The sequence below is a fragment of the Zingiber officinale genome, chromosome 8B, assembly GCF_018446385.1.
Source record: "Zingiber officinale cultivar Zhangliang chromosome 8B, Zo_v1.1, whole genome shotgun sequence".
In the NCBI taxonomy this organism is placed as follows: Eukaryota; Viridiplantae; Streptophyta; class Magnoliopsida; order Zingiberales; family Zingiberaceae; genus Zingiber; species Zingiber officinale.
In genome coordinates, this window is record NC_056001.1 from 30,891,180 (window position 1) to 30,905,865 (window position 14,686).

General features: G+C 38.7%; 1 protein-coding gene, 1 long non-coding RNA gene and 1 other non-coding gene across 4 annotated transcripts; 1 reads left to right on the top strand and 2 right to left on the bottom strand.

The window, feature by feature from the left end:
• Positions 1–7,927: 7,927 nt before the first annotated feature.
• Positions 7,928–13,031, top strand: LOC122014246. Of its 2 annotated transcripts, XR_006120618.1 has the most exons (9): positions 7,928–8,308; positions 8,447–8,559; positions 9,188–9,294; positions 9,366–9,436; positions 11,862–11,964; positions 12,220–12,399; positions 12,484–12,573; positions 12,764–12,866; positions 12,973–13,031. It is a non-coding gene; the product is annotated as an uncharacterized LOC122014246 (long non-coding RNA). The 2 variants fall into 2 exon arrangements; XR_006120619.1 differs by lacking the exon at positions 12,220–12,399.
• Positions 9,642–10,461, bottom strand: LOC122014245 (probable serine/threonine-protein kinase At1g01540). The gene is made up of 2 exons (XM_042570418.1): positions 10,017–10,461; positions 9,642–9,873 (listed from the first exon to the last, which is right to left on the bottom strand). Exons 1-2 carry the CDS (start codon positions 10,453–10,455, stop codon positions 9,665–9,667), a joined length of 648 nt encoding a protein of 215 aa, XP_042426352.1. The 5' UTR covers positions 10,456–10,461; the 3' UTR covers positions 9,642–9,664.
• Positions 13,032–14,358: 1,327 nt separating the features above from the next.
• Positions 14,359–14,464, bottom strand: LOC122018314. Its single transcript, XR_006121731.1, has one exon. It is a non-coding gene; the product is annotated as a small nucleolar RNA R71 (small nucleolar RNA).
• Between the last annotated feature and the right edge of the window lie 222 nt (positions 14,465–14,686).

Sequence of the window (14,686 nt, forward strand, 5' to 3'; positions counted from 1 at the left end):
GAGGTTCCCTCCACTGTACCAAATCAAAAGGAATCTAAAGAGGGCAACTCATTGGATCAAGACTAAGAGGAAGAGGACTCGGAAGTTGAGAGATGCTCAACATCCGAAGAAGGAGTCCAAGAAGCTTCATCTTCAAAAGAATGCAACGTAAAGGGAAAATAGAGAGCATACTCTTTGTTCCATGTACAAGATCAAGATGAAGAAGTCTTCACCTCTAGGATTGAGGGGGAGCGACATTTGGTGACTTCGGACCAAGAAGAAGGAGAAGCTTCTACTTCCGGATCAAGTGGAGAAAAGGGGCATCCTCCAAAAATCAAGAGACATCAAATGGAGGATCAAGTGTCATCCCTACATGTGAAGGTATAAGTAGTTTAATTAAAAATAAAAATCATATTATATATTTTGAGTGTAGGGAACATGAGTACTACAAGAGTAAGTACCCTAAATTGGCCAAGATGAAGGGCCAAATGACACCAAAGGGCAAGGAGAAGCCCAAGGAGACCACCCCCACAACAAAGAAAAGCAAGGAGCACATTGTGTGTTTTCCTTGCAACCAAAAAAGACATTATCGGAGCCAATGTCCAAAAGGGAAGAAATCCGTCAAAGCCAAGGGTGGAAGCACAAGTCAAGGGGGAACTTCCAAGATAAAACTCAAGGTATCATTTATTGAGTCTATCCCTTTGAATCATGATAAAAAGCATGCTAGTTCTAATTGATATCATTTTAATATAATTTACCATAAAAATAGGAGACATGATAGAATTGATGAAAATCATGTGGCTCTTCATGCCAAGACTACCTCACATAGGGCTAGAAAGATAGATAATAATTTGGGCAAGAATTCTAAGAATTTTAGATATAGGCCCAAACATAAAAATGCTCATGGGAATAATGGAAAAAAAAAAAAAATCCAAAACTAAGGATTTAAGGATGGAAAACCAAACCTTGAGGTCAAGGTTTGATAAATTAGAAAAGGTCCTAAAAAGGATGGAAAATATTCTAGAAGGGCAAAATGAGCATAACCTAGGTTTAGGACATTGAGAGTCATCCAATAGCCATAGAGGTTTGGGATACAAACCTAAGGCTAAGGAGGATGTAGCTTCATATTATAGGGTTCCATATACCTATGGAACCAATCCTAGATCTAGGAGTCAAGTCAAGGATATAAGGAAAGTTATCCTTAGGAGTATCTTTGTAACAACAAATGTGACTAAGACTTTTAAAAAGTCAAAGAAAGTCACCAAGAAGGTCATAAGAGAAGCTATCCCTAGAGTTGACCTAGAAAAAGTGACCAAGGATTCTAAGAAGCCTAGAAAGGTCATTAGGAAGGTATCTAGGAAGGTTATCCCTAGTGAATACCTAGAACACTCAAGGAGCACCAATAGGTTTTGGGTTCCTAGGAGTATATTCTCCACACTCTAGATGGGTTAGAGAGTGCCAACTCCAATTGGAAGGGTAGTTAACCCAACCTTGATATAGTTGGCACTTGGAGAGCATTTTTAAGATTTTTGTTAATCTTTGAAAATGAAATGAATTAATTGTTCACTCTTTAGAAGAGTAAAATGTGTCAAAATTTGAGGAATTGGACTTAATTTAAATTGACACAAATTGAATAAGGATAAAAATGCTAAGTTGGGATTTTGGTATTTTCTTAGGCAGATAAGGGTAATTTAGGCCTTAATTTAAAATGATTACTCTTTGAAAGAGTAAAGTGTGCCAAACCTTGAGGAATTATATTTAATTTAAATTGACACAAATTAGTAAAAGGAAAAGAAATGTCAAATTGGGAGTTTGACATGTTCTTGGGAAAAAGTGGGCAATGTATGATTTAATTTTAAGTTAGCTAAGGTTTAAAGATACTTAGATAGATAATCTAGGTATTTTACTTATGCTAAATTATCATGCTTTGTTTGCCCATTATATGCCATGACATCATGTGTGCATTCATTTTCATTATATAAAAAAAATACCATGGCATGTCATACATACATCATGTAGCTATAGTGTATTTTCTTTTTGAAAATCATTTCTTTTTGATGTATGCCATAAATCATCATGCATTATTTTTTAATTCCTTACAATTAAGGATAATAACATTTACTAACAAGTAACATTCTAGGTGGATGTTTAATATTCAAAATGCCTATATAGATATGCATGATCCCTAGTTTAGGGCAAAACTAAAATCTACATCTCACAAAAACTATAAGGTGACTTGTATGTATTTTAGTACACATTAAATACAAGTGAGATGCTAGGATGATGAACAAGACTTAAGATGTTGATTTAGTGCATCTAGTTAAGTTTTGATTTCATCAAAACACATAGTTATGTGTACTCTAATCATTGGGAAAGCTAATGTACAAGTCATGCGCATTGAGCGCATAGAACATGGTTGGAAATTGATTTTGAAAATAATTTTAAATGTATTTTGAAAAACCTTGGTGAAGGCTATCTTTTGATAGTACTCATCATTGAAAAGTTAGACATAAACTTGGAAGAAACATTGAAGTTTTTACAAGTTTCCAAGTTTATGTCAATCTTTGAAAATAAGATGTATTTTATAAACTATTTTTCCATGATAGTATATACCCTAAATAATGTCTACAAGAGTTTTCATGATTTTTTAAATTTTGTAGAATTTTTAGGGAGTTTCTAAATTTCGACTGAAATTCATTTTCAGGAAATCAGACATTCAATCGATCACCTAATCGATTGGAGTGTCTCAATCGATCGGGCGATCGATTGAGAGGGGTTTCCCATGAGCAGAAGCTCACTGAATCGATCAGCTGATCGATTCACTCAAGTCTGGATCGATTAGTGGATCGATCCAAGCACTTTCTCCGTGAACAAAAGCTCGCAGAATCGATCAAGCGATCGATTGGAATGGTTTCGATCGATTGGAATGGTTTCAATCGATTGAGTCTCAACTTCAATCGATTGAGAAGGCTATTTTCGACTGTAAATGTCTGATTTCTGCACTTTAAACCATTTTTAGTCTAGGTAACCATTCCTAACCCCTTGAAACACATTTGTATACATTTAGGGGAAACTTTTATGATGAAAACAAGGATGGATTGATTAAGGACCACTAGATTGAAGTTAGGTTGAGGTTTGCATTCAAATATTGATATTTGAACCTCAAAACTTCAAGTTTTGGGTTTCCTAAAGGTTTAGGAATTCCAAGCCATTATTGACGCAATGACAGAAGGTTGACGCATGTTTTTAGGGGGAGCAACTCTTTAAAAACATGAAAATATTTTTCGAAAACCATTGAAGGTGGTAAATCCTTCGTTTGGAAAAATGCTCAAGGTTGAGCATTGGGGATCAATGGAAGATGTGGTATCTTCATTGTTGAAAAATAGTATGCTCAAGGATGAACATTGAATATAATGAAGGGTATGAAACCTTCATTGTGAGTGTGAAGTTGTTTAATGCTCAAGGGTGAGCATTGGATATAGTGAAGGGTATGAGATCTTTATTATGGTGGTGTAAACAACATGTAAGGTTGTGAACAATGTTGAGTAACTCTTCATGGGGAGAGTTTTTGATGTGTGCTAATAGGTGGAGAAATGTAGGGTTTAAGTTAGGCCTTTGTCCATCAAGGAAAGTTTGGGGGAGAATGTAGAGTCTAAATTATGCCTTCATTATCCAAAGGGCATTGACATGAAGAATAAGTTGAGGCTATGAGATTATCCTAACTTAAATGTATTGTTAAATATCAAAAAGGAGGAGATTGTTGGTGTAATATCCCTAGGTCAAGGTTGACCTAGTTGATTAAGTTTGAGTTGACTCAAGCTTGGATTTCGATGTTTGGATTTCGATGTTTGACAATACATAGAGATTGCAGGTGCAATCATTCGATTGGGAAGATTATTGATATAATTTCTCTCTGATCAAGGACTGACCAGTTAGATATGAAGAAGAGTTAAGTAGGTCAAGGTTGACCAGATACTTGACTGGGAAAGTCCTAACTGGAGGTTAGGCAAGGGAAAATCCTGGTGAGTGAAGCTAGTTGAAAGACCTAGTGAGTGAAGCTAGGTAGTTGGAAAATCCTGGTGAGTGAAGCCAGGTGAAATACCTAATGAGTGAAGCTAAGCAGGTGAAAGTCCCAGTGAGTAAAGTTGGGTTGTGGGAAAGTCCCGGTGAGTGAAGCGAGGCAGTGGGAAAATCCTGGTGAGTAAACCCAGGTGAAAATCCTAGTGAGTGGAGCTAGGTGAAAGTCCTGGTGAGTGAAGCCAGACAGATAGAAAGCCCTAGTGAGTGAAGCTAGGTGGATGGAAAAGACCTGGTGAGTGAAGTCAGGCACGTAGAGATCCAGGTGGGTCAAGATTGACCGGACACCTGCTGTTGGGAAGTCCAAGTAGGTTAAAGTATTGACCGGATACTTGACATGAGGAAATCTAGATAGGTCACGGGTGATCGGACATCCATTGGAAGTTCAAGTGGGTCATGAGGACTGGACACTTGGCGTGAGATGGTAAGTCCAAGTGGGTCAAGGTTGACCAGACACTTAACACGAGGAGAAAAGTCCAAGTGGGTCAAAGGGTTGACTGGACACTTGGTGAAGAAGTCCCAACAGGTCAAGGTTGACTAGATGCTAGGTACAAGGAGTCCCAATAGGTCATGGTTGACCGGATGTTGGGTTTGGGGACCTTGGACTTGAGTTAGGCAAGTCAAGGGGGTATCAATTGATCGGTTGATCGATTGAACCGAAGCCCAATCGATCAACCGATCGATTGGGAGAGTGATGTGATAAACAATAGCCCAATCTATCAGCCGATCGATTGTGAGCTTATATCGCATGCACAGAAGCATTCCCAACCAATCAGCCGATCGATTGGGCACCGTCAATTGATCGACCGATTGATTGGCAGTTAGTTTTCTTGCGTGATAACGAGGAAACTTGAATCGATCGGTCGATCAATTCAAGCCTTCGTCCAGAGAGCACAGAGACACTCTAAATCGATCAACCGATTGATTTGAGCCTCCCCAATCAATCAATCGATCGATTAGGATACAACCTTTGCGTAAGATATAGGTTTTGGACGACCGAGATTGCTGGGATCTGACATGGAAATCGATTGGGATGAGCCCCAATAAATTGGAAGCCCTAGAAGCGCAGATATAAAGGCGACAAAACATTCAAACGCTGCAACCCTTCTTCCCGATCTTCACGCGCTCTTCCATGACATTCACCGCTAGTACTTGGAGGCTTTTGGAGACAAGTGTAGGTGCACTTCCAAGGTTCAAGAGGCATCAACAAACAACAAGTCAGCAAGAAGAAGATTTTTCTTTGTATTCTTGTATTTTTCTTCTTGCGTGTGTTGTATTTGTTGTGTGAGTGTTGTACGAGGTTTCTCCACCTCCAGTAGTTATCGATAAGGAGTGTTTTTATTAGTGGAGCGAGCGTCGTGTGTGGATCCTTGGATTAGTCACCTCTTCTTGAGGTGGATACCAAGTAAATCCCTTGTGTTAGCGTTGTGAGTGTTTGCTTTGAGTTCTTTTTCGCTGCACATCATCACAAAGCAAGCAACGACGAGCACACACGATGAGTTATTCCCCCCCCCCCCCCCCCTCTAGCATAAATTGACCCTAACATATGTGAACATTCGTGTAGATTTGGTTTTACCCTGAATTACTATAATTGGACATATCATGGTGAACTATTCATATCTGATGAGGATTATGGATGAAATATACAATTCTCAGTTAGTGAGGATCAAAGTTATTATAATCAATTAAATTCATATCAGAGGATGATAATTGATGTAGCGGGTCAGAATTTTATTCCCAAACCAAGTGGTGTATATTTGATGTACGTAGATCTTATGATCATTTATATATGTTTTGACGCACAATCATTTACTTTATTCACGTATATTCTATGCATGTTCACCTTTCTTAGCATATATTCTGCATAAATATTCTTTTGTTCGGAGATATTCTCTTTGTATGTTTTCTTGTTGGCAGGACACGATTTGGAGCAAAAATGAGCTTAAGTGGAGTCTAGAGCTTCCAAGGTGTCCGGGCTATGTGGGATTTCCAACATTGCAGACCAAATGTTAAATGACCATAACTTTCTGTTTAGTTAGAGTTATAAGTTATTCCAGATCTCAAAATGTAGATAACTTCAATATCTACAACTTTGATGAAGACCCCAACTCAAGAATACCACGTTAAGATGTGATAAAATGGTATACAAGTTCACACGCCCTTGATGCATGGCCGTGACAATTCACACGACCGTGTGTGTATCCAGAGCAGAAGGAAGACACGGTCGTGCGGATTCACACGACCATGCCACTTAACCAGAAGAGAGGAAGAGCATGGCCATGCAGATTCGCACAGCCGTGCCACTTGACCAGTGCAGAAGATAGGCATGGACGTGCCATCTCGCACAACCGTGCCACCTAACCAGTGCAGAAGATAGGCATGGCCGTGGGGATCTCACACGACCGTGACACGGGCCGTGAGGTGCCCGTACCTTACCCTATAAAAGGGTCAATAACCCTATTCATTGGGGGATCTTTGGTTCGGGACTTCGACCCTCTCATCGGGAAAGGGTTCTCCCCTTCGGGGGAAACCCTAGAGCTTCATCCACCGCCGTCCTTTGACATTCCATCCATCTCCAAAGCAAGGAGACATCTCCAAGACATAGGAAACCCCGACAAGCATCTCTTCTTCCCCTTCTTCTCACATCAAGGGTTATAAGTATGCTTTACATATTTTGGGGTTGTGCTTCCCTCGCAATGGAGTAGATCTCCTCTTCTGGGATTAGGGAGTATTTGTAATGTGATGGAGATGTTATGTAGATTCACCACATTTCTATTTAATGACATGTTATTGCCTTGTTCGCGCATTGTGTGCGTAACGTATTTATATTTCTTTGCATGCTTTGTTGATTGATGTGGAGGATTGTTAATCACGTAAAGGGGATGCCCTAGAGCATATTGACCAAGGTATCCTAGTGACAGGGGTAACCCTTTCCAGACGTCTAGGACGTTCCCTTAAAAGGAGAAACAATATCTTAGGATTTGCTGCTCTCGTAGAGAGTGTACGCTATATTGTACACCCGAGGGGCCCTAGTGAAAAGGGTAACCCGTTCACGGACGTCTAGGACATTCTCTTGAAAGGAGAGGCAATTCCTCCATAAGGAAGTAGGAAATCATACCAAACCTCTACCTTTATCTTTATTGTTATTTACTAGATATGTACCCCTGTGATCTACCAAGGCACACTCGTGACAGGGGTTAACCATTACAGGATTTCACAGGAATCTTCTCTATTCGATACTTAGGGGTATTGACCAATTCAACTTCCTGTAAGAGCATTGACATAGAGGGTAGAAACTAAGCAATCTATGTAATATCTCTTAGCATTATAATGAAACCAAAATCCTAGAATTCATCTCCCGAAGCTCATTCCCTCCAAGATCTATTCTCTCTCTTCCCTCTTCTCTTTCCTTTACTTTTACCACTACAACAAAATCGCTCATAGACATCGGTGGAACAACAACGGTTTTAGGCTAAAACCGATGTCTTTGAGTATTTTACATCGGTTTTTCTAAAAACCGGTGTCTATGAGCGCAGATTTTAGCTCATAGACATCGATTTTTTAGGCGATGTCTATGAGCGCCCTTTTTTTCGTTAATAGACATCTATTTTAACATCGGTTTTTAAAATCCGATGTTAATGAACCCAAATAAAATATTTTAATTTTCCCCACAAGCCAAAATTTGCCTAAGTGTTTTCCCTCCAAACCTAAATCTTTATCCCGCCCCTTCCTCCGCGCGACCATCTCTCTCGCGATAACCTAAACCGAAACCTAAACCTCCGACCATCCGACCTTCCGACCATCTCTCTCAGCCTAAACCTAAACCTCCGACCATTTCTCTCAGCCTCATCTCCCTCTTCCCCTTCTTGAATCTCTTCCCCTTCTTAATCGTCTGATTGCTAAAGGTTGAGGATGGGGTTTGGGGTTAACCTCTCTATAAAGCGCCGAAGCCTTTTCTTTTCCCCCGACTTTCTCCTCTGTTCTTCCTCTGCTTCTCGCGACTTCGGACTTCACGCGACCGAGACCGGCGATTTCTTCTTCTCTCGGTGGCGCCGGCGAAGAGCGGACCTTGGAGCGTTGAGAGGAAGAGAGGTTAGTTACAGCCGAACCTTCTTTCTCCCCGATCCCTTCCTCCCTTCTCTGATCTCGGTGAACAACGGCGACGGATCTCGATCGGTGGATTTCGCCGGCTGTCGGGAGGGAACCAAGGGCATCGGCGTTGGATCAGGCCAGCATCGATTGTTTGGAGGAGGTAACAACCATTGTTCCTTCCCGATCTCTGTCCCTGTTCGTCGGCAAGAACAAGTCGTTGCCCTAACTTCGATCTTGGAGGTAAGGGTTTGGTTTTGGTTGTGAATTCGAACCTTGATCCTTTCTAGTGTTGATTCAGGTGGTTCTTTCTGGGAAGCAGAGACTGGTATTTTGGTCCCGGCCACCACAGCTCTGTTGGATCGATCTCTTCTTCGTATCAGTGATCGTCTCCGGTGATTGAAGGGTGCAGAGGTAATGAGGTCGATCTGTTGTTGTTGTTAACAGGTTGTTTTGATGACTTCTTGTTATTCTTTCTTCTTGATCCGGCTAGTGAAGATGCACTATGTAATGTTCTGTTTGTAGGGGATTGAGGTACGGTTTAGTTCTTGTTCCTTACCCTTGTGCGATCATTAGTTGCAGTAGATGTTACCTAATGAATCCTGTGTGTTTTGAGCTGGATCCACGGCAGAGTCAATAAGAATTTGTTTGTTCTGGTGTTGGAGGTTAAGGGTATGATGTGTTACTAGTTAACAAGGATAAGAGTTGTTATATTGGGTAATTGAATGTTGTAAATAAAGATTAACCTGAATCTGAAATGGTTTCAGTGACATTTAGGTTTCATGTTAGGTGATTATGGAAGATTGTAACCTTGAAGATCTAATGGGAATTTAGATATCGGATGGTTTAGGTTAGAATATAAATTTAATATGGTTATGTTAAAAGAAGGGAGCCGTACCTATGGTTAGCGTTTCTTTTGTATGTTCATTTCCTCCAGGTTTTTGTAATTTAATTTCCACCCTCTAGGGTTTTTTTTTAATTCAGTTTTCGATGCCTAATTCCACCCTGCTTCTTTCTGACATACATTTATACATTGTTTCAGAGGATGCGATGTGCTTATTTTAGATACTGGATTGGGAAGTGCAGATAATCAAGCAAGGGTCAAGGAGTTGCTTCATGTGGAGGAATCAAAACTAGAGGAGGATGAGGGTAAGTGTTTTTACTCATAATATTATTTTAGTTTCTGTTCAAATCAGTTGGCACTCGATTCTGTGCTTTAGGAAATACCACTCCAGCAGTGAGATGGGTTCGAGATGATAAATATGATTGCATCCGATTAAAGCATTGCAAGGTGAGCTATATTCACTGTGTATCCCCCCTTCAGAGTACATATGTATCTGTATAGTAATTAATTTCAATATAGGCACATCAAATTACCTTAATTGTTTCTGGACATAGACTTAATCCTTTGGATTACTTTATTTTAATTGGTAGAGTATTTGTCACTATAATTTATTGCATCCACAAGGTTTGCTTTGGATAGCCTGCTCAGGTAGAGTATTTGCCACTATAATTTATTTTAATTGGTAGAGTACTCGGGGGCTAAGTAGCCCATGGCAGCACTTGTTTTGAGAGAGGAGAAAATGGCATCGTCTGCTAATAGTTTGTGCAGGGCAGAACTGGAGAGTAGGGGGTTGAAATGGTGGTCAATGAGGACTTTTGTCGATGACATGTTTTGATGGAGCAAGGAGGGCTTGCTAGGTTTGTCGCTGTGGAGATATTCCATACCTATGTAAGAATCAAACAAATTAGGATTCCTCAAGGCAAAGTGCAAATGTAGTTAAATGACAAGATGAAATTCCATCTTAAATGATCAATGTTTGTTGCTGTTGTTGTTACAGTAGTATAGTCATATAGGTCAAGTAGAATACCTTTAGCAATGCCTTTGATGATACAAACTCTTACAGACCAATCAAGGACCTTGTGAATCTCATCGCATTTGACATCTAGATATTTCGACAAACTCCCATTTGCAACAAAATCATAAATGAGGAAACACTCTCCTCTTGCTCTTGAATAACAGAAGCCCCTTAATCCAACTAGGTTCTCATGCCTTAGCAATGTCAATGCCTTCAAACCCATGAGAAACTCAGCTTCCTCTAACTTGCAACTAGTCTTGTTGATCCTCTTCACTGCAACCTCCGTTCCATCGCGTAGTATCCCCTTGTATGTTGCCGCAAAGCTGCTTTTCTTGCTAAGTAAATTCACCTCCGAAAAGTACTGAGTAGCACATTCTATCTCCTCCAAGTTAAACCTATAGATCTGAGGAGCCTCTTGAGATGACCCGATACTGCTCCTCTCATCGGTCATTGGATCCCAGCGATTGGAGTACTCAAGGCTAATGAGTGGAGAAGCAGTTTGATATGAGCACTTAGCAGTTGGATCAGTGCTATTGAGGTCATTTGAACCCCTAAGCAAACCACTACTAAACTTTTAGACATTAGTTTATCTTTTTCAATCTTATAAAAGTGCCATAGTCCTGTTAGGGCACATGTTGTCAGCTTTCATCCTATCCCTGAAGCCATAAACTAGAGTCTTGGCAGTCACATAGGCCTGGAGCAAAGCTTCGTATTGCTTCATTCTACCGACATAGCCCATCTCCTTCAGCCTTCGAAAAATCTTTTCAGTGTTGTGGATATCGCCCCTTTTAGCATATTGATCCATCACAGCCATAAACGAACTGAAGAAAGGCCTGATCTTCTTTTGAAGGAGTACCTTATGCAATATGGAGTCAGCTTTCTCCACCTCACCGGAGTCAATGTACAATTTCACGATTGCATCCCAAGTCAAAGGACCAATTCGGCAACCACTCGCAGACATCTGATTCACCAGTTCCTTTCCTTTGGCCAACAGCTTATTTTCTGCATAAACCTTTAACATAGTGTTGTAGTAGGTTTCTAAATTAAAACTGTCTATAATTTCTAAATTACTTATAAAGCTATATCCTTTTATGTCGACTTATAATTTATTTTATTAAGATTTTTGAACTTACGCATCACCTTCAGATTTAAGTTAGTTACTTTATTTTCATTGTCTTTGAAGGACTACTATTATTATATATTTTCCTGGTTTCTTGTCATGGTTATTCCTTATCCTCTATCCTTTATGTACTTTCTTTTGCTTTAGATGCTAGAACAAAAAGCAAACTAATGTAACCCAGTGTGCTGATGTATAAAGCATGGTTAAAGATCCCCAGTAGATGATGCAGTGCTCATTCCTTGCATAAACAAATCCAAACACCAAGCAAGGTATATACAAAAAATACAATGAAGGTCATCTGTAGACACGTTGGAAGGTTTCATACCAAAACATTGTAGTCGTCACCAAAACCTCCAAGGGTCCTTAAATGGGGGAACATAATTTTCCGTAGGAGGGAGGAGACGAAAAGATTCTACCGTCTTTTGAAGTACAGGGCCCAACTGCAGAAAAAACCCAACCGTTCAGAATGTTACGGATTTGAAAGAATTTTAGTTCTGAAACTGGAATCATATGATCCTGAAATCAGGGAGATAATAACAAGTTGTTTTTTTCCTTGTTAATAACTTCATTTTAATAATTTTTCCCAAGTCATGCTTTGCTTTACAACCTAACCATCCACAAGCATTGTCAAGCCTTGGCAACATATATATACATGGATTGGTAAGCTTTAGAAATGTTTGATGACAACTGTGCGGATAGTTTATTTTTGTTCCTTAATGAAACTTCTCTTCATGCAGTAATTTGATGAGTGTTGTTGCATCATTCTATAAGGCAATTTTAGCAGTTACAACAGGGATATCTGTGCCCTTCAACAACTTGGCTATTATATACAAGCAACAGGTAGAGTACTATATCTGTCTTTTTCATTGCTAGTTTGAGAGTTACTGCATATTGCTTCATTTAATAGAAGAAAGTCATATAATTTGTCTATCATCTTCTTTGTTGTCTTTGCCCCTAGTTGGAAATTGATAGTTCTCTTGTATTACAATAGGGAAATTATGCAGAAGCGATAGCCTGTAAATTTGATTGGATTATCGTTTTATATTGATTGGATTATAGTTTTAAATTTGATGGAATGCTTGCCTTTATGCACAGAGACTATGCTTTGCATCGGAAGTGAATGGCATCGTTATCCTTCTTCATTTTTTATGCCTTCGTACATTAAGGAAGTTCAATGGATAAATGAAGGATTTAGGGGTCTTCTCCCATATCCTTTTAATTCAAGTTTGGGAGGCATGACAACTACCCCACCTTATTTCAATGACAAGAACAAGGGTTCTCATGGCCAATATGTGTCTATTAATGGGATTTTCAATGTCTTGCTTACCACGTTAATCCTACTTCTGATTGGATTTGCAGCTTCAAGATATCAAACTCTACACCTTCTATATGGAGCTAGATTTGCAAAAGCCATATCCAACTCGAGGAAGTGACTTATTGACATGGGAGGTAGGTGTACCTCTTTAGTTTCGCTTTTAACCAAATATCCCTATAAAGATTCATTTGTGTGCTCTTAACAGATCTATTCCTACAACGTTGTTATCTAGGATTAGCATTTATTTTGTTAAATGTGATTTATGCACCTATAATTATTCTGGTGAAGTTAGCATTCTATTAAACTAGATTATGACCTTTGCAGAGAACTTATTGGTAACCAAGGACTTTGTGAAGATAGCAAATTTTGGCCTTGCTCGTGAAGTTCATTCGAAGCCACCATTCACAGAATAGGTTTCAACACGCTGGTAAGCATGTTTATGACAAGCACTTGTGATCTTATATTTTTTATTTGATACATGTACACATTTGTTTTAGTTATTTGACATAGGGTGGATTTATGTGTTTTTATAGTTTACAAATCTCAAGTACTCCAGAGTTGAAATTGATGAAATGCAGTTCGAGTGGGCTGAATGCATGCTAGATTACATTTGAAGTGCGGTTCTACCTTGATGTGTTAAAAGAATATTCTACCTTGATTTTGATATCTATTAGCTAGCTTTTGATGTAAAAAGAATGTTTGGGTATTTTATGGATATTGTTGTAAGAAGATTATTTATATAATTTGTGAATATTTGTGTATTTTATGGATATTATTGAATGAAGAATATTTGTACAATTTGTGAATATTTGTGTATTTTTTTTTGTTATTGTCGGTTTTAAGATCAAATCTGTGCTATTAAAAAAAATACATATTACATCGGTTTTCCACCGATGTAAAATCGGTGTTATAAAGTAATATTACATCGGTCATTTACCGCTGCCAAAACTGGTGTTATTAACATACAATATTACATCGGTTTTACACCGTGTATGAAACGGTATCGTTAAGTGATACTACACTGGTTAATAACCGATTCGAAAACCAGTGTCGTTAAGTGATACTACACCGGTTTTAACCCGATGTCTAAAATGGCAGACTTTTAACATCGGCTTCATAGACATCGGTCGAAAATCAAATAGACACCGGTGGAAAACCGATGTCTATGAGCGATTTTGTTGTAGTGTACATTCGTCTAGATAATTCACCGTGTGAAGTTAACTAGTGCTTAATCAATAGTCCCTGTGGATACGATAATCTTATATATTACTGATGACGAATCTGTACACTTACAGAATCGTAATAAGTTTTTGGCGCCGTTGCCGGGGATTGTTCGCATTAACATTAGTTGATTAGCATATGAGTTACTCTAGACGTTTTTTTTCCTTTTTCTTTTTCTTCCTTGTTTTCTTTTTGCACTTTCTTTCTTGCAATTTAAATTCTGCATTGTCTTTCTTGTTTTTCATATAGCATTTTATTTTTTGTCTTTAATTCTTTATTTCTGCTTTTTCTCATAATTTTTTTTAGATATCCATGAGCACTAACATGTTAAGCAGGCCCTTAAGAGATTTCTCTGCGCCCATTTCTGCAAGATTTATGTCTCCCATTGTGCAACCTCATATTGAAGCAGAAAATTTCCAACTAGACCCAGAGTTAATTTTTATGATACAAGATCATAAATTTGGAAGAGAAGTATCAGAAAGTCCTTATCTGTACCTTGAGACATTTCTAGAGCTTTGTGATATGGTGAACTGTGAAGGAGTGTTAGCAGATGCAGTTCATTTGATAGCATTTCCTTTCAGTATCAAGGATAAAGCAAGGACTTGGTTATATTCCCTCCGTCCTAAAAAAATCACAAGTTGGAAATAATTAGAGAAGCAATTTCTGGATCATTTTTTTTCCTCCAAATAAAATAATTTATATGAGAAATTGCATCATAAATTTTGCTTAGGCATATGGAAAATCATTATTTGAAGCATAAGACAGATTCAAGAGTCTACAAAGACAGTGCCCTCACCATAGTTTGGAAAAATGGCCGACCCTGCACGTATTCTATAGGGGAATTTCTTTCTCAGATAAATGTTTGTTAGATTCATCAACTAGAGGTTCTTTCATGGACAAGAGTGTAGACGAAGCATATATGTTGATTGATCAAGTAGCATTGAATCTCCATGAATGGTCAAGCAAAAGTTGGATGGAATTTCCCTCAGAAATTCAAGAACTACAAGAGAGCCTGTCAAACAAAAT